Raw genomic sequence first — 19636 nt, 5'->3', positions numbered from 1 at the left:
GAAGTGTACCTCTGGTGCAAATTACTGACCTCTGTCATCATTTTAAGTGGGGGAACTTGCACAATCGGTGGCTGACTAAATACTTTTTTGCCCCACTGTAGGTAATTTTTTCATTAACTCATCAATATGCCTCTTAAAATTTAGAAGTTCATCAACATGAACCACCCAGAATTTAGTAAGTATAACCCTTTCGATCATTAACATTTTTCTGATTTTTGTTTGAGTGAAATAATTTAATATCAACAGCTGCAAGACAAACTTGTTGTTGAAGTTAAAATTTGATATAGAGGTCCTCCCAGGCTTCAGACATCCCTCCCATTCACAACTGAAATCACCACACTGTAGTTTACTGTACTTTAAACATCTAGCAGTGAATCTAGTGGCTTTTCAATTAGCCGTTGTGCCGTCAGTGAGATCTCAGCCTCAGTTCTCTCTGCACCTACTCAATGTTAGTGACAGGAAAGAGCGAACAACAGCACTGATGACTAAGCCATTTGCATATGTGCGGTGTTGTTTGATGGTTTGTTTCCCAGGTGTGTGTGTGTGTGTGTGTGTGTGTGTGTGTGTGTGTGTGTGTGTGTGTGTGTGTGTGTGTGTGTGTGTGTGTGTGTGTGGAAAAAGGAGCTTTCGCACTGAAAGCTCATTTTGCATGTTAGCATAAAAGAAATCACAGTACAATCATTGTCTTTAATTTTATGGAGATTTTAAAGATAATAAATCAGACGCTAGTTATTTTCCAACCATGTTAAATTCCCCACAAAAGCATCAAAGTAAAGCTGATACTGCTGTGTTCGTGTTCATTTTTGTGGTATTAAAAGCTTTGGGGAAAACAAAGATTCAGTCATTTGTTTGCAGAGCTTTCTACAATGACCACAGTCACCACCTCTTGTTTTCTTGTGAAGGCTGTGTGGTGCCCTGTGCGAGAAGGAGGCGAACACAAGAGGCGGAAACCGAGTGAGGAGTTTGTTTTGTAGGGAGGGGTTCAGATTGGAGCTGCTGCTGTTTCTCAGCTCTGAGAATAGCCAGCTGAGGTTTGAGTCTGCACTGATGCTTACTAACCTTGCTCTGTGAAGGTGCAGTGCTTGTGTTGGGCTGCACACACTTGTGAATGGCTTTTGGTGGAAATCCATGTGTTTGTGTATGACTAGGAAAGATTTGACTGTAAATGTTATTGAAAAGCACATTGTAATGCATTATTCTTCTTCCCTTTTTTTGTATTGTCAGTCGGGCAACATGGACGCAGGTTTGTGACTGCAATAACTCGAGAAGAAAGTAATTTTCAAATTCATACCATAGTTGCATCTGCTTAAAAATCCCAAATATGTATGAATCTCAGTGACCTCAACCTTTAAGGTCAAGGTCAGAGGTCAAGTTTTCCAAGACTCTTTATCATTTCTGAAATGTACTACAGCATTTTTCAATTAGCGGTGGACATGATCTTTTACTTGATAGTGACATAAAATGCATCAAGATGATGTTAGAGGTTGTTTTTTTTCAGCATCAGAGGACCTCCCACAGCTTCCTGCTGTATTTCCCTCTAACAGGAGATCCCTGAAAACGATGTGTTTACCTGGTATGCTTGTCTATGGTGCTAGGCCAAAGTCATGTAGATCCAGTGCAGAGCAATGGAAGGCAATCAAGCAGCCCTCGTCCCGTGGCATACTATGAAGGCCACATGTTTGTTGTGTAGATGCACCCTGTTGCCTTTGGGTGTTCACCTCTGGACCTTAATTAAGAGACCCTCCAGGAGCCACAAGGGTGACTCATCACAGAGTGAGGAGTTATGAAATTGAGCCTGTGTCTCTCAGGTGGCTTGTTAACGCCTTGACAGATCGCTGGAAGAGCTAGAGGTGATGGCATGTCAGAGGGAGGTCTTTGCAGCTCTGCTCAGGCTGCTGCCTCTGTGATCACGACCTGGATAAGGAGCAGAAGTGAATTCATGGATATCCTCTGTTGTTCCTGTGTTTGTAGTGTGATCACGTGGATGTTTCTTCAGTTCTGTGTGACATTGCTATCAGTGAGAGTCCAGCAAACTTTGAGGAGGTAGAGGGAAAACGCCAGCTACCAAAAACAAGTCAAGCTGAGATGAGACGCATGAAAGTATGATTTTTACTTGAATTGGTTCAGTGGAAATGATGTAATTCAGGTAACTACAATTTTTTTTTCTTAGTAATGTTTTAATTAAATTCATGGCATTTGTAGAAGTGATTTTGCTTGTTAGGTGGAGCTCATCTAAGCTAAGAAAATGTGTCAAATCCTTGCATTTTAATGATTTCCTTGTGTTGAGTGTAATGCTTTCAGGGCTTGTCTGTGCACACATGGAGCGCACTGAGTGTCCTTTTTCTTGGCTGTTTGCTTTTGTCAAGCAAGGTTTGATGGGTTTTGTGGTTAACGTCACTCGGGTGATTGTGTGAAACTCTGCTGTTGAAAATTTAATGATTTTTCAGTCTTACGAAACTCTTGCGTAATCCCATCAGTGATCTGAAAAATGCAGGCATGTCCTTTTTTTCCCTCTATTTGTGCAAAAATGATTTGTAAGCTGAGACTGCTTCTGCTCTGACACATTGACGACTTGAAGATAAAGTTCAGTGACTCAGTCTTTCCCAGGCTGCTTCCTCCCCGTTTCCTTATTTGAATATAACTACACTGTTGTGACCCCTCCTGAATCCAGAATGATGATTAACCAGGGAGACATGTCACGTCCCAGAAGCTTCATTGTTTTAATGACTTGCTCCCACAAATTATTCAGGGCAGTGAAGCTGTTTTGCATTTGGATGGCCTATTTTAAGATCAGTTTGGCATCTCTTAGTTGGAGTGGAATGTGTTGATTTATTTGGGTTGACCTTAATTTCTCTGAAATTGTATTGTCATTATTTAATTCACTGCCGTAAAAAAAGTGTGGATAAAGTGCTGAGTTCTTTAGAAACAGAAATTTGTAAAAATTGTGGATATTAAAGGGATGGATCAGGTTGTATAAAGGATTTTGGACATTTTCAGAGTCAGATGGTGTGTTCTTATCTGATTCTTCTGTGATAAAATACCAGATGAGGGCGGCTTCGTACACACAGTAAATTGTGCATACAGAGATGAAAGGGGGGGAAAAAACAAGGGGTCATTGTGGGACATCTGCATGTGGTCATCTTGACCTTTTGTATAAGCTTCTCATAATAGGAGCTTTGAGTTTTTCACATGGTATTATATGGATGACAAATTAAAGGAAAACCAACATTAAGAGTCATTTTAAGGTGTTGAGCCATCCAAGTGCCACCAAAATGGCTTCAGTGCCCCTTGGATTTGATTCTCCTAGACTCTGTAACTTCACTGTTAAAGCAGAGCACCGTCATTTTGTGTTTTTGATCATGGCGATGTCTGTCATATTTATTTAAGAAAAGGTTGTTTGATTAGATTGAGATCTGGTGGGCGTGTAGGCCATTCCAAGATATGAGCCTCTTGATTGTCACCCAGGAAGACGCTGCTCTCATTGGTTAAAAATATATTTGCCTGTTAGTAAATGAGTGGAATCAAACAATGCCAATTTCCACCGGTGGAAGTGCATCCAAAGCCAACTATTTCTTGCTGCGTGCATCATTTGAGAGAGGAAAATAGTCTGATCTCTTTATTCCATGACCTAAAAAAAAAGTTATATTTCAGATGCAAGGACAGATCACAACTGTAGTAGAAGATCCTTTCCTATTACAACAATAGAAGGAATCAGAAGACCACTAACAGGAAGGTCAGTAGTTCAGTCCTCAGGTCTTCCGGTCCACATATTGAAGGATCCTTGGGCAAGCTACTGAAACCCAAGTAACTCCCAACACATCCGTCTGTATATGAGTGAGTGTGCTCTAGAGTACTACTGTATGAATTTGGGCATGTCAGCTTGTATTAAAAAGCCCTTTAAGTGGTCCATTTGACTAGAAAACCTCAATATATATGTTTGTTCAGTTGAACAGACTAGGCAAGACAAAATGTGTCAAATGTCCCGTTAAAGAATAAAGTTTTTTTTTTAAAGTTAAAAAAGATGTGTTTGAAAAGTTCTGGGAAACATTTTTGAAGTTGTAGAGGTTGAATGTAATGTAAAGTCAATCTGTAATGTTGCAAATACACATTTAGATGTAGAGATGTAGATATTAAGTTAGGGGAAATTTGATATTAACAGACAGCAAACACCAATGTAAGGTAATAATCAACAAATGGCTGCATTCTGCCTAAAGGAACAGACTGTATACTTTTTCCTGTCAAACCTGTTAGTAGATATTTAGGAGCTTAAATATATGTGTCGTTTGGGGGAGGGGTGTTGGATTTACTCACAAGAGTTATTATTATTTACACACCCTGAATAAACGTTGTTGTTGTTTGTTTGTTTTTTGCATTGAAAGCAGTTGGAATTAAATATTTCAGTTATCCTAAAATGGACGCGTCGACAGTTTGGTTAATGTCTTTAATATTCCTCACTTAGTTTAATTAAGGCTGTTGTTGTGCTGTCTGGCTGGAAGCCTCACAGTAGGCTGCCTAAAAATCAATGGGAATTTTGGACGCGTCCATCTCAACGATTTAAGGGTCAAAAGCCACCTTTATTTCTCTATCTGCTGTGTCATCAGCGGTTTGTAATTACACATATTATTGGAATATCAGTATTAGTTTCATTAAAGTTAAGTTTAGAAACTGTTGTTCGAGTTGGTCTTTATTTATCTAAATTAGTTTGGACCTAACCCCACCCCTCCCAGGGGGTCCTACTTGGTACAATCTGAACCAAGCTAGGAGCTGTCGGCGCTAATTTTTTACTCTGGATTCACGAAGTCTGTGTGTTTTGTGAGTGAAGTGATTCACTTAAAGTGAAACATTCAGGACTTTTACTTTTTCAAGCTTCTAATTTTTTTTAAAATTCTTCACAACTTGTGGCAGATGTGCCACCGGAAACGCCTAACTAGTCGTAGTTTGGTTTGAATCCTCGGTACCACTCTCGGACAGTTCAAAGTGCGTGATGCCAGTAAACGGCGGGGGGCTGCTCTCTCTGAGCAGATACGCTACTCAGTATTTAACAGTAAGTCCTTTTGTACGCTTACAGTTAGTACTGACGAATACAAATGTAGTGTAATGTAGCATTATTAGATAACTTTAGCCCTGTGGATGTGCTGTGTGTGTGTTTGCGTGTGTCTCTCTGTGTGTATGTGTATGTGTGTGGATATCCTTGAGGAAAAGTCGGGAGTTTCCATGAATCCCTGCTGAAGCCTGTTGCACCTGCTGTTACTGCTACTGCGACTGCTACCAGCTACACGAACGGTTTAGTTAGCTAACTTTTAACTTTAAACACATCTCTGTTGTCTTAAGATTAGTTTTGACTTCTGATCCAATCCGCAGTTTTTGTTTAGTCGACCGATTGGTACATTTTACAGCGGATTTAACGTTTTTGGTCTTATTTATCTTGTGGTTATTTGGAAATCCACTTTCTCGGGAAACGGCAGTGTTGTGGTCCCCCTGCATTACAAACTAAAGCCTTCAAACTCAATGTAGTTGTTGTTTTTCTACACTAAATTAAATATACTTATGCAGGAGTTGTTTTTCTGGCACACGAGGTAATGCAGGTATACGGCCAGGAGGGGGTAGACTTGCACTGCCTTTTCTTATCAGCAGCACATAAACACAGGAAGTGGCTGGGTCATTTTGTCATTTCCTGATAATGTTCCTTTGATTTCAAGGAAAGATGGGAAGTAATTGGGACAAGAGAAGCATGTTGCTCAAATGATGTGATTATACTCTAAACAAAGCTGTAAAACCTAAATAAAACTTTGGTTGATAGGCAGAAAAGTCTTTAACTTAACTGAACATTTTCTTGTAGCATGTTTCATGTCATGTTCCTACTTTATATAATTGTATTTATTTATTTAGTTAGTTTGCTTTGCCTTCCCTACAGGCCCAATGTAATTCAATGTTATAATTAAAATGCATCACTTTGTGCCTTAATTTACATTTAACATTCAGATTAGTCCAAAAAAACCCCAAACAAATGAAGTTATAATGAAAATGATAATATAGGTCTACCATCTATTAAACATGTTCCAGGTTATTTTTCTTTGGACAAACGTGATTGATATAAGAATAGATGGGTACTTAAATAATTCTGCAAGAGACGTTACTGTCTTACAGTAACAGTAAAAATGGTATGTGTTTCAGCTACACATTTATTTTGTATTTTCTTTGTGGTAAGTGATGAGCTGTATCTCTAAATTTGTTTTCCAAGTCACATCCTGTGTGTATAACCCAGTATTTCATTTCCCCTCCTCATTAGTGGAAATGTGTTTGTGTTTTGTTATGTAATCGCTTGCACTAGGGACTGTGACTTATCCAGTGGGCCTGTCTGCGAGGACCCATAACGTTCAAATCGCATAGTACAAAAAGACACTCTGACTTAAATTGGTTTGGCTTTGCCTGAAGCACGCTCATATTTCTAAGTCATTCATATGTCTCCCCTCTTCACACATGGCAGTCTGTTTGGCCCTTTGTGGTGCAAATGGATGTCAAGTGATACCCCCGCCCCTCCAATATAAATGTTCCCCCTTTTTATTGAGGCTGGGCTCAGTATGTTTCCAATCCTTTGCTCTCCACACACACGAGCCTGACTTGCGAAAAACGGTTTAAGATAAAGTTCCAGATGGGCATTTCAAAGGTCATTTCCAGATCTTAAAAAACAAAACAAAACAAAACAAAAATCTCCCTCTCCAAGGGTTTGTCCCCCCCCTCCCCACCACCACCACCGTGCAGTCTCTCTGCTTCTGCCACTGGTCCTAAAGTATTCCTGTGCTGGCCAGAAGATCAAAAAAGTGGGTTATGATGGGTGTGCTGCCAGCTCGAGTCATGCCCCCATTTCACTAAGCCTGAGCCTGAAATGGCAGCAGCACAGAGATTTTTCACTTTCCACGATGTAAAATCCTAACCATTGTACTAACTCAGATTTGAACTCCTCAAACGTTCACTGTGGGTTTGTCTCTGTGAAGTGAGAATCCGCTCCGAAACTTTGGGAAGTGCCCGATATATCTCGATGTGCGAGCACGTGGCAAAGCCGGAATACGTCGAGTGATCCGCTGTCGCGCTTGTGGATGAACTCTCAGGTTGTTGGGATCGCCGCGTGCTTGCACAGGAGCTGGTGTGCCTGTGTGTTTACACTTTCTGCAGACGGTGGGATTTGTGCTGAATGTAGGCCAGCAGAATCCCTCTTACGTCAAAGGCGGGCGGGCGGGCAGATGCAGGGAGAGAGCTGCTGGTGGTTGTGCAGCTGTGGCCATGGAGGAGGCTGTGGCGCACATCAGTCTGCCAGAGCACCGCTGGCGGTGAGCAGGGAGAGACACAGAGAGGAAAGAGACTGAGAACCAATGATGAAGACGGTCCTCAGCTTGCACAGGAAATGGGCCCACGCGGTGAAGACCATACGTATCCTGCAGGGGCTCGTGAGTGCTATTCTGATTGCAGCTTAAATTTGATCAGATGTCTGGCCAGCCAGCATGACCTGAGAGTTTCTTTAATGGTTTGGGTCGTGTTTTATTTTGAAATGAGGATGTCAGAAGTGCAGAAAAGTAGCACTAACGGGTGAAAAAATTCCGGGTAGTCTACGTGAACGGATATAAAGTAGTTTGCCTTTTCTCTCTCCATGTTTGTTGTGTAAAAAAAAAATTGATGTGTCATTCGTGTTTTTATATTTTGAAATCGCCTTTGTCGTTGTTGAAAATAAGGGCATGTTTTTGACCAACTTTGCGATTTTCTTTGGACTGAATGAGTTTTTAGTCTCCTAACAGATATAAATAAAGTGGCAGCATCTATTTAAAAAGGAAACATCTTTTAAACAATTTCACTTTATTTCAGTTTTTTCCTCACTCTGTCAGTTTGAGTCTGTCTTCTAATTAGTATTTCTTAGTGTGACCTGTTGGTGGCTTCCTCATACAGCCTGTTTCATACAGTTTTTTGTTTTGTCTTATTTAAAGAGTGCAAACTGATGCTTAAGTGTCCCAAATCCATTTCTAATCAACAAAAGCCAGAAGTTACTTTTCACAGCTTGCACTAAACAGCCCAGTGGAGGGCTGTCATTGTTCTTGTGGTTGTGTAACAACAGGAAGCATGGGCTAATGAACTAGCTTTGTTGTTACATCACAAAATACATTATTAATCTGTCCGGTGAAATAAACCCATCCGTGGTAATCTTTTCTTCTCTCTCCTCAGAACCCGGTCATGGAGGAGACCGTGTGGGAGCAATACACCGTGACCTTGCATAGGGTGAGTCCATCTGCACCTAAAGACACTCCCAACCTCATCTCATTTACAGCATGCACATGTTTTCCATAAGCCCGAGCTGTTGACCCCGGTGGATCATAGGAAATGCATTTAATTGATTGCTTTGATATTTTGCAGTGAACCGATAGTGAAGGGAAAATGATGTCAGTGACATTCCCCTGAACTCTGAATGACCAAATTCAAGCAGAGCTGTTATGTTTTAAACCATCAAGAACAGTTATGTTTATGTTTCTGCTTATGATACTTGACTCAGGGTTAAGTAACTTTATAGAGTAATGGATCATGGAGCTTTTAGCAGCTAAGGGGGAGTATAATTCAAACCCACTTATTGTGTGTGTGTGTGTGTGTGTGTGTGTGTATATGTATATATTGTATGTATATAGAAGATGGATTTAGCTTTTACAACCAAGTCATAAGTGTATTTAATATGCACTCTTTTTAATAGCCAGCAGATGGTGATCTGCTGGTGACCTGTGGTTGTAGAGAAGGCTACCTGGGAAAACACAGCTTGGCTGTTTTGCTCTGCGCCCTCAATAAACAGTTTCCTGATTAGTTTAGGGGCTCAGCTCTTAGTTTCCAGTCTTACTGAATACAACGTGAAGTCCAGTCTGTAAGTTTTCATTCTAAGAATCAGAAACAAGGATTATCACGTCAGACACCAAGATAGCGATGGCAATTGCAACTCAAGGCTTTTTAAAGACTGCTTTAACTGTCCTTGTCGATTTTGAAGATGACCATAATTTACAACTAAATATTTTATTCAGTGCTACTTGAGACTGACGACATCAAGAAATTGTTTAGAAAGCTAACAAAGTAAAGGAGCTGAGTTCTGGTTTTCCACAGAACTCGTATAACATATAACACAAAGTCTTACTTGAAACCAAAGTTGTTGGCTTTGTGTGGCCATTGAAAAGACTGAAAGTGTAAAGCACATCCAAGTTACTTATATCTGAAAAGTAAAACTAATGTTCATCTTTTATACTGTCTATAGTCTACCTTAAAGAGGTGGTCAAGACATGGGAATCTGTGTCCTGAGATGATTTTGTGACATGGGGTGTTATCCTGCTGAAAGTAACAACAGACGATGGGTACACTGGTTATAAAGAGATGGACAGGTTCAGCAATAATACTCAGGCTATGGTGTTTAAACAATGCTCAGCTGGTACCAAGTGGCGGACCAGTCTCCTCTGGCATCAGTAAGGCATTTTTGCCCAGAGAATTGATGCTCACTGGATGTTTTCCCTTTTGTGGGCCCATTCTCTGGAAACCGTAGAGTTAACTGTGCAGGAAAATCCCAGTGAATAAGCAGTTTCTGAAATACTCAAACCAGACCATTTGGCACCAACAACCATGCTGCGTTCAAAGTCAGTTAAATCACCTATTATCCCCATTCTGATGATCGATTTTAACTTTAGCAGGTTGTCTTGACCACATCTACATTACTCCAATGTGGGATTTGCAAATTGGCTGTTGCCAAATTTATTTTTTATTTTTTTCCCCTGGTTCTGTATGATGTCACTGAGAGTGAGTCCCACCTACCAGCTGTTCAAATGTTTTGTTGATGAGGGGCAGCCAATTAGAAGAGTTTATTTAAAAAGAGGTTGGTCTCAAAGGGGCATCTTGAATTTAGGGTTTGAGTCCAAGAATAAAAAAATATGAAACAGAAATTGGCGTAATGGGTTCCTTTTAAAATAGATTTCAGTGTTTAACATGTGGTCATAGTTAGATTACTTTTCAACAATGTTCTGATCATTAATAACTTAAGTTTATTAGAAATACATTTACATAAATATACCAGGTCAAAATATTTATTTATTTCTCAATTGAAAAATTTAGTCCAGGAATCCTAAACTGTATGATCCAGTGACTATTAAAAAATGAAGATATACTTCAGTTCCACTTTTTGATTTTTCCCAGCTATCGCATCTTTAATCGTTCATTTGCTCAACTTGTTTAACCGTCATCCAGTGACCAGGGTTCTGGCTGCTGTTATGTTAGTCACGTGTGTGACTGTGTAAGCGCAGGAAGTCATTTGAGCTTAGGTAATCATCATGATGAGCTCATTGTCGCGTGCTGTGGCTCACTTAGGCCAGAAAAGCAGATTTTGTGCAAAAAGGTCCTCTGCTGTAGGCATGAGCCCCCCCCCCCCACAACCCCACCACAGCCAGCTGTCACACTCTGCTTTGTGCTTATACTTTTTGGTCCCTTCCACTATTTAACTGAATTTTCTCTCTTTAAATATTCAGAGCATTTGTAATGTCATTTAAGGAGCACAGAGTCTAAATATGTGATATTTATTAGATTTTTGGTCCAAGGTAGAGCCCATACTTTGCTTGTAAGGGATTAAAACAGTATTTATTACAGTATGCAACATTCAGCCACATTTCCATTTTCAGGTAGGTTGCAGCTCGTAACTTAGTCGTCCACCCTTTTCTCCAAAAAGAAATGACTTCTGGAGTCTAGATCCACAGACATGTATATACAGCACAAAGTGCAAACTGAATTCACAGTGTAGTACAATATCTGCCCAGTAGTTTATATCATTTGTCAGATTATGGCATTTAAAAAGCTCCAAAAAGAACAAACACAATCCAGAGGTTCAGTTCAGCAACTGGAATTGGTGGAGGTGATCCTGATCACACAGTTAATCTTTAGTTGCTTGTGTTGTTTTCCATCTCTGTAGCATGCACTTAATAATGAAAAAGCAGGATTCGCATGTGTTTCATATGAGTGGGATGTCGTCAAACATTCCCAAACTGAATTCTGGATTTATTGCTTTTGTTTTTACTCATCTGCCAGCCAGTCAATATGCATTTATCAAATCCAATTTAAATAAATATCTGTAAACGTCTTCAGACGGAGGCAAGATTTACAAGATGGCAAAGAGGAAAAAGGGGAGATTCATGGTTATAATGAAGGAGGACATGCAGTGGGTTGGTGTGACAGGAGGATGTTAGAGGTGGAGATGGAGCTAAACCTAGAGGGAGCAGCTGGAAGAAGAAGAAAAGGCAGAACAGGCCACACACCGTTTATCAACTTGGTTTTGGGTAAAGATGGGTATAATATGGTTGATCTGATGCATCAGAAAATAAAGCATGTTCTGAGTATTTAAAGAGAGACAATTCACTTAAGAATACCCCCCCAAAAAGTTGTTACCTGCTCTACTTTCATCAACCTGATGGTGAAAAATAATCAGCCCATATCACATTGTAAATATTCCTTAATAATTATAAAATTGGTTTAAGATTTCTTATTTAGATTGGCATCTGCAGGAGCAGCTGGTGGCTTTTTTTTTTTTTTTTTTAATCAGGCTCCACAGATCTTCCCTCTTGCTTCAACCACTGGTGGAAACGATGCAAATCAGCAACAGGCTTTCTTCTTGTTTCAGTCAGGGGATTATTCCTGGTTTCATGTTACAAACTGCACGTGTTTTTGTTTTTTGAGTAGAAGAAATTCTGTGAGTTATGAAATCTGAGGAAAAATCAGACAATGTCGAGCGTTTTCATGTCAGGATGAAGGCAACCTCGAGAGAGTTGACATTTATCTGAGATCTGAAGGGTTGGGGTTAAAATTATTACATTATCATTTTTACATATGTAATAACTGTATTACACTTTATATTTTAACTTTTTCTTCCTCTTTTTTTAAAGATATATTTCAGCCATAGTTTGTTGATGCAGCCCTCTATTCCCCCCCCCCCCCACTGCTGCTCTTACTCTTACCCTTCCTCTATCTCGACAGCCATCTGCCAGAGAGTGTGTGTGGGGTTTTGTTTTTTTTTTGTTATTCATTTATTTATTTATTTATTTTGTATTTTAAGTACAGATGGGAGGGAGGGGATAAAGAGAGACAGGGTCAGCAAATCTCTGACCTAATCTCATCAGGGCAAGCTGGAGCAGTGGCAGGTAGAATCTGAGAAACCCAGAAACATGAAGAATTAAGCAGCCTTTAAAAACAGAGTATTTAAATTAAACTTTCTGTTAGTGCTCACATGTTAGATTGGCTTAAAATCTGACACTTGTTACTTATGAAACATCAATGTAGTATTTCAGAAAGCTACATAGTATTGAAGTACAGGTGCTCAGCCGCTGGATAGTCCTACATGCTCTCAGCAGGCAGAGCTGTAATCGCAGACAGTCAAAATCCCTTTAATCACCATGTACAATACACATACAGCCATGATAATGCAGTGTGAGCTGAAACACACCGTTGGGATTATTGGACCTCACACACGCACGCAAAAGCTTAAAAACACAAGGGGACAATGAAGCGAGCCCTCATGATGTACCGTTGGAGGAAAAAAGTTTATGAATTCATTACCTGGATTTTTTCTTTTTTTTTTTTATTCTTGAATTAAATCGTGAATAATGCCACATAAAATCCAACTAAACTAATAATGTACAAATGGATACTTTTGATGGATTTATTGAGCATGCTGTCACACAGAGCAGGGGTTTAGGAATTCATAGAACCTCCTTTAGCAGAAACAAACTCCATCAGACATTTCCCTCAGCTGCTTATGAGATATAAACAACATCCAGGAAAAATTGTTGACCCTGCATCCAATAGAACATTTTCATTTCATCATACCACAGCATCTCAATTGGATTAAATTGGGTCTTTCCTGGTTTAAAACAGGCCTGTGGGGGTTGACTTTGGTCTTCATTTTATTAAGGCAGTAAGTCAGCGTTGCCTAATCTGTTTTTTAAATGGTATTTTCCTGTTATTTCTGGCCATTGGATAAACAAGTATATTTTGTGCTTCAGTAAACTGATGCATGACAGTAAAAGTCCTGCCCTTCTGTAATGTTAGTGCAGTATAAACTGTGTTTTCATGTTAAATTATCTGTGTTTAAAAAGTAATATGTTCGAAAATGAGAACATATTAACCTCTTAAGGTTAATTGTGGCGCAAAGGCATCAGAGGCAGAGCACTACCAAACCTACTTCAGCGCTACCCCTCTCAATGTAATTAAAATAAATGGTATTAAGTATGTCTGTGCTGAGTTTGAAATTCTAGTGTCATGACAACTTTACACAAACACAGTTTATGGTCACGTGTAGATATTTCTGCAGGTGTTTTACTGTTAGCCTTGCTTAGGATTGCACGCTGTGATTTTCGCACAATGTCCAGTTGTATAGAGAGTAGCTGGAGCGTTTTTGAGTTCATAAATCTTTCCTCTCTTTTCAGGATTCGAAGATGGGCTTTGGCATTGCTGTATCAGGAGGGCGGGATAACCCAAACGAGGACACTGGCGAGACGTCCATCGTGGTATCTGATGTCCTGCAGGGAGGGCCAGCTGATGGATTGTTGTTGTATGTACCATTTGTTATTTTATGGTTTTACTCCAAAGAAACAAACTCCAAAATAAATCTACTCACAAAACACATGTAACAGCTTGATAAAATAAATAAAAATGTAATTGACTTCAGTTGGATTAACTTGTGTGTTTACTTTTGTTTAGTGAAAATGACAGAGTGGTGCAGGTGAACGCCATCCCCATGGATGGAGCCATCCACTCGTTCGCTGTCCAGACCCTCAGGAAGTGTGGCAAAGTAGCAAAAATTGTAAGTAAAGCATCAATCTCTCTTTTAAAAAAGAATCTACTCTTCACATTAGGAATTAAGGTTTTTATTAAATGGATCTGTTTGTGCTTTTATGGAAAAATTCAGACAGTCAAAAGGCCCAGAAAGGTTCCAGTCAATGTGCTCAATCGTCAGCCATCACCTGACGACAGAGTCTTCAACAATGACTACAATGATGACTACAACTATGATCAGGACCGACGTAGCGTGTACAGCGCTAGGAGTGGCGGAGGCCGGGACCAAAGCCTGGAGAGGGAGCGAGGCGGCTACATGGACTCCGGCTACCACACACGTGATCGTGACTATGACCGGCGGGAACGTGGCAGGAGCACAGAGAGAGACCTCAGCCCGGACCGCCAGTACCGGCGAGATGGCAGCAGAGGGCGCACTTTGGATAGAGAGTACAGCCCAGATCGCCGCTATAAGAGCGAGCATGCGCTTGACCGTGACTACAGCCCAGACAGAAGGTACCGCAGCGACCGCACATTAGACCGAGATTACAGTCCTGATCGGCGTTTCCGCAGCGATCGAGCCCTCGACCACAGCCCCGACCGACGCTACCGAAGCGACCGAGCCCTGGACCGCAACGAGAGCCCCGATCTGCGCTACAGGCGTGACAGTCCAGGACGAGGCCGCGGCCGCGATCAAAGCTACGATCGAGGACTTGACCGCATCGCAAATGAGCCGCGGAAATATGACGAGCCAATAAAGCGAAGTGCAAGCAGGGACCGCCTTGAACGCACACCGTCACCTGCTGCCGTGCCCCTCCCTCTGCCACGCCCTGCCCGGGACCTGGAGCCGCTGGAGAAACCTGTGAATGTGCTACTGCTGAAAAACCATCCCAACGAAGGTGAGACGCTAAAAGGCTGTCAGATAAACAAAACATGTGAATGGTTCTCTTCACCTTAAATGAAAAGGGTTACAGTCTCTGTGGGTGGCACGGAAAGCTAACCTTTACTAAAATTCAGGTTAAATCCTATTTTTATGTTAATGAATGAATAACAAAATAATCTATGTTGGAGGGTTGTGAACTTTTTCCCGGTTCTGAACTAAGACGTAAGAAGAAGTTTGAGAATCACTCAGTTAGGTTCTTATCTGACATATAGAATGGTTTATTATTCAGCATAGAAAGGTTAACCACTTTCCTACCAGGTTATCTGGTCTCTTCCTCAGCTGATACCCTTCTACACAACCATTTGGCAAATCTCACAAAGGTTGCTGCCAATAGCACTTGTGTATCTGCAAGCCTGTTGGAAACCTGACTCCTGCCCCAGCTCTTCCTTTTTCTGTTTCCATTTTAATTTCTGTTGCCGTTTATATCTGCTCTGTTCTGTAGTGGGGGCTTCCTTCATATGCACAGGGAAGGGCATGGTGATCCCAAAACAAGGGTTTAAGTGGTCCTGACAAGAGTTTTGTTACCCATTTCTAAGTATCTTTGATTGATATCATAAAAAAGTAAATAAAACATGGACAGCTATTTGGGAAAGAAACCCCCTCCTGCATTTAGCACAAAAACAAATGGTGTCTGCCACAAGAAAAACAATTGGCAACAAATTTGATAAATGGTAAGCAGAGGAAAGGATGCACTTTATTTGAAGGTTTTATTAAATGGATGCAAAATGGAAATGTCCTAATTGTACGTTTAATTGTTTACTCAAGCAATTCTAGCTCTCTCTCAGAGAGAGAGTTAATGGAGGCACGGCCATGTCAGCATACATCACCACCAGCTGATTTCAGCATATTAGCAGATAAAATGGCTTGTACCATTCATCAGTTTGGCGCTCGCTGTTTACTGGCTTTATTTTTAAATTGAGGTGAATTTCTTCACTTGGCACAGAAATGCATAAAACAAAATGAACAGTTGGAAAAGTGATCACAGTGCTTATAGGTAAATTCTTATTTTAGACATCAGCCTAGTATATCAGTGCATCATTTATACAGATGTGTCCAGAGGCATTTTGGTCAGTGACCGTTAATAAACCCTTCAGAGGTCGAAAAGTGACCTGATTAATTTTTCCATTTGTTCGGGAATTCCAGGTTATCTAGACTGTGAATGTCAAATATAATTAAAGTGGAGTTAGATAAAATAAGGTAAACTATTTGTTTCCTTATTTATACATAAAATATATGTGTGATTTGTGTTTTTGCAGAATATGGCCTTCGTCTGGGCAGCCAGCTCTTCATCAAAGAGATGACCAGCACAGGACTTGCCAGCAAGGATGGAAACCTGCAGGAAGGGGACATTATTCTGAAGGTAGGGTGGTGTATATTCCTTATTTGTCATTTTTTGCTCATTAACCGTCCATCTCTGACAGTTCAAATGAATCCTTATTTATATTTTACTGGGCTTTCGCTCAGCATCTTGGGTCACGCTTTGGATGAAACGATCCGGTCACACAGGGTTAAAGACACTGCGTAGCAACTACAGATCGCTAGGGGAAATGAGTATTTCCTGACCAGTTGTTGGCAGTCGATGTGAAATCGATGGCTACATCGCAGTCACGCAAGACTAATGACTAGTTTGTGACCCCATGGCCCAGCTGTCGCTATGGAAAAATGAGTATTCCTCAGCTGGTTGCTAAAGCTTGCTGGTATTTCCTCAGTAAGATTGCAAAAAGCTGTATATACCTCTGCACTGAAACTTTCCAGTTGCCTTGTTCACTAGTAGGTTGCTGACAACACAGACACTCTGTAAAAGTTGTTGGTTTCAGTGATATGATGCGAAATTTAGTTTGAAGGTGAGTATTCTCGATTTCTGGTTTGCATTACACTTTCTTAAGTTACAGCTCGGCAAGCAATCAAGAGCAGGCTGAAAAATAAATTATTTCCCTAGTGACCAGTGGTTGCCAGGAGTAGATGGGTCTTTGACCAAAGTCAGTGCTAGTATATTGTAACCTTGGTTTCTGCTGCTTCAGTTGCTTGGTTGTATTCCGTATCCAGGCACAGCTGACAAACAGCCTCTAATTTCTTTCTTTTATGTTAAAGTGCTGCAAAACCGTGCTGTAACACAGCTGTCATCTGTTTGCTTTCAGTCTCTTTTGTTTATGTCTTCCACTGAAAGAGAGTCAGAGCTGCAACATTGGGTAGCGGAAGTGTAACATCTTTTAGCAGAAAACTACCGTTGTGTAAAATAAGAAACATGCGTTTAACAGAGTAGTATTTCATACTAGAAAGGGCAGCAGCGATTAAATATTTAGTCGACAAGTCGCCCACATTCCTATCAGTACCTGGGAGAAGCAGCTGCCACACAGAGGCAGGGCGGAGTGGTCACTTTTACATTTGTCTCATATTAAACAAGATGAACAAGATTTCTGAAAGTTTCAAATAACGAAGGCGGTGTGTGTAAAGGTAATGTCAGTGAACCAACGCTCAGGATTCACACTGCTTTAAAAGCTCAGTTTTAAACTTTTTTTTTCCCCCTACTGTTTGCTCTGTATGATATCAATGAGAGGGGGGTGTCCCAAGTGTGGTCATGTTGGGCACAGAAGCACCAACAACCTGCTGTTTTTAAATGGTATTTGTGTGAATGGCAGTCGTCTTAAAATGAGGGTGGAAGAAGCTAAAAGGATGAACTTAGGGACTGCATTTCTATTTAACTTTAGCATTTAGTAAGCCATCATTGAATTTGAGCTATTTTATTCCATGGAGTATTTCTGAATTGTGTTTTAATGTTTTCAAAAAAATGTGTTTTTGTTTTTGCTCTTTGTTTTATTTATGTTTTTTATTTTAGCTTCTTACTGTCATTTTTTTTTTTTTATCTTTTATGTGGACTGTTGTAAATCAGTTTTATTTCTTTACCCTATTTAATTGAGCTCATTTCATTTTTTTTTTTTTTAACCTTATTGCTTTGTTCTACTTTAGCTAGCCATTTTTGTTGTTGTGTTTTTGTTACTTTTTGGCTGCTTTTGTCGCCTCTGTCTCTGCCTCTTTTGACTTGTCATATCTTTACAGTGTAAGATAAATAAGGATTATTTTAAGCTTTAACAAAAATCTGGAGCTGGACATATGCCGAATAGGTTCAGTTTAAAGATCACCCCATCTCAATGACATCATACAGAGTCAAGAACAGAAAAAAAGTATCTGAAACTGACTGTTTAAAGCAACCTGAAGCATGAGTGAGCTTTTGGCTCACGGAGATTAGTTATGTGCTTACCTGATTAAACCTTTGACCATGTGTAATATCAACATTTGTAGTTGTGATAGTAGATGTTTGTATATAACATTAGGAAAAGCATAATTCCTTTTTAAGTGTACAAAATATTTAAAAACTGTAAAACATTGCATGCTTTGTTTGTGTGATTCGTGAGTGAGAAGCGTCTGCACATCTCCTAATCCCCTCTGTCTCTGTCAGATTAATGGGACTGTGACAGAAAACCTGTCTCTCAGCGATGCCGGGAAGCTGATTGAGAAGTCCCGTGGGAAGCTACAGCTGGTGGTGCAGCGAGACAGGAAGAAGATCCTGGTCCGAATCCCGCCAATGGTCGACAGCGACTCGGAGCTCGACGGTGAGAGAAACTCGAAACTGAAAAGCAGCAGGTCCTATGCCGTGTAAAGGCACACCTGGCGAGTGGCCATCATCATCTCCATGATCATCATCATCTTCATCATTTTATATATATATATCTAGAAATATAAACCTCATTGCATTATGAACTTCTAATGAATCAATTGTGGAAACCTTAATGCCATTAATGTTTCTGTACCTGTCAATCAAATTTGTTCTTAATTCTTAAAATAAAGGCTTTACTTACATCAACTTTTAGTTTTATTTAAATATTATTTCACATACACATATTCCACAAAGCACTACGAGCTAACCATATTCAGCACATCATCACCATCCCCTCCACCCTCTTATTGCTCACCCCTTTATACCTGTTTTTATTGTCACATGACCAGATGGCATGCTATTATTGGTCGGGAAGGATAGAGATAAGTGGTGTGAGTGGATTGTTCACTGACCAAATGTTTGCCGGGAGGAGGGGGGGGGGGATAGCACGAAGACTTGTGACCCAGTTTGACTGGTTTGGGGTGTGTGTGTGTGTGCGCGTGTGCATGTGTGAAAGTGCTCATTCGCCTCTAGCGGCGTGATCTAATCCCCTATCATAATCCTGCTACTGGATATGACAGAATTTCATTATGTTAAGGTTCGCACCGCTGCAGCCTTCTGGTTTCTACCATCCAGCACCCTTCTTTGTAATTCTGTTTGAGGACAATAGGGACCGACTGACTGAAAAAATTAGGATTTTGAGGTCTGACAGGTAAAAATCACCTTAAGTGCACATGTGTAATTTTACTTTGTAATGGTATTACTGTGCTTATTCCTCCCTGCCCTGGAGTATAACATAGAAGTGCAGTCTAGCTTCCACACCCTGAATGCTAACATTGAAACATCCTGTTGAGTTTTAGTGCTCCTCGTCATCATTGTAACCCCAGAAACTGGTATTTGCATATCTAATTGGTGTGGCTACTCATCTGGGAACAGTGCTCTGACCTTCATCTGTCTGAGAGCTGTGTTGCCCCCCCCCCCCCCCCAAACCACCACCAGCTTTCATGACCCAGGGGCCATTTGAGCCGAGCAAAGGCCATGTTATGTAATTTACAAAACAAAGAAGCACCAAGGAGAGATGCAGCATTTTACTCTTTCTGATAAAGTTTATAGGCTTTACTACCTGAACACAGAGGACCCCACCCCCCACCCCCATAGCTGCTTGACTCTTGTGTGGTTTCACAGGAGTTGTGATATTTTTCATCATCCTTGTGTGTTTC

The 19636-nt window shown here is 40.5% G+C and overlaps 1 protein-coding gene across 7 annotated transcripts in view; it reads left to right on the top strand.

The window, feature by feature from the left end:
• The window catches only part of tjp2a (tight junction protein 2a (zona occludens 2)), a 43367-nt gene that overhangs the window by 12214 nt on the left and 11517 nt on the right, over positions 1-19636 (top strand). For 3 of the 7 annotated variants that reach the window (XM_005921710.3, XM_005921707.3, XM_005921708.3), the window contains exons 3-8: positions 8212-8265; positions 13473-13597; positions 13747-13849; positions 13955-14717; positions 16018-16121; positions 18219-18372. In XM_005921710.3, coding sequence (XP_005921772.1) covers positions 8212-8265; positions 13473-13597; positions 13747-13849; positions 13955-14717; positions 16018-16121; positions 18219-18372 — 1303 coding nt within the window. The other 4 variants (XM_042220576.1, XM_005921709.3, XM_005921711.3 and 1 more) reach the window with 3 other exon arrangements.

The sequence above is a fragment of the Haplochromis burtoni genome, unplaced genomic scaffold (assembly GCF_018398535.1).
Source record: "Haplochromis burtoni strain Fernald_Lab_line unplaced genomic scaffold, NCSU_Asbu1 Contig_51, whole genome shotgun sequence".
NCBI classification, from domain to species: Eukaryota; Metazoa; Chordata; class Actinopteri; order Cichliformes; family Cichlidae; genus Haplochromis; species Haplochromis burtoni.
The sequence above is the reverse complement of the archived record's forward strand: the minus strand, read 5'-3'. Positions and strand labels throughout refer to the sequence as shown.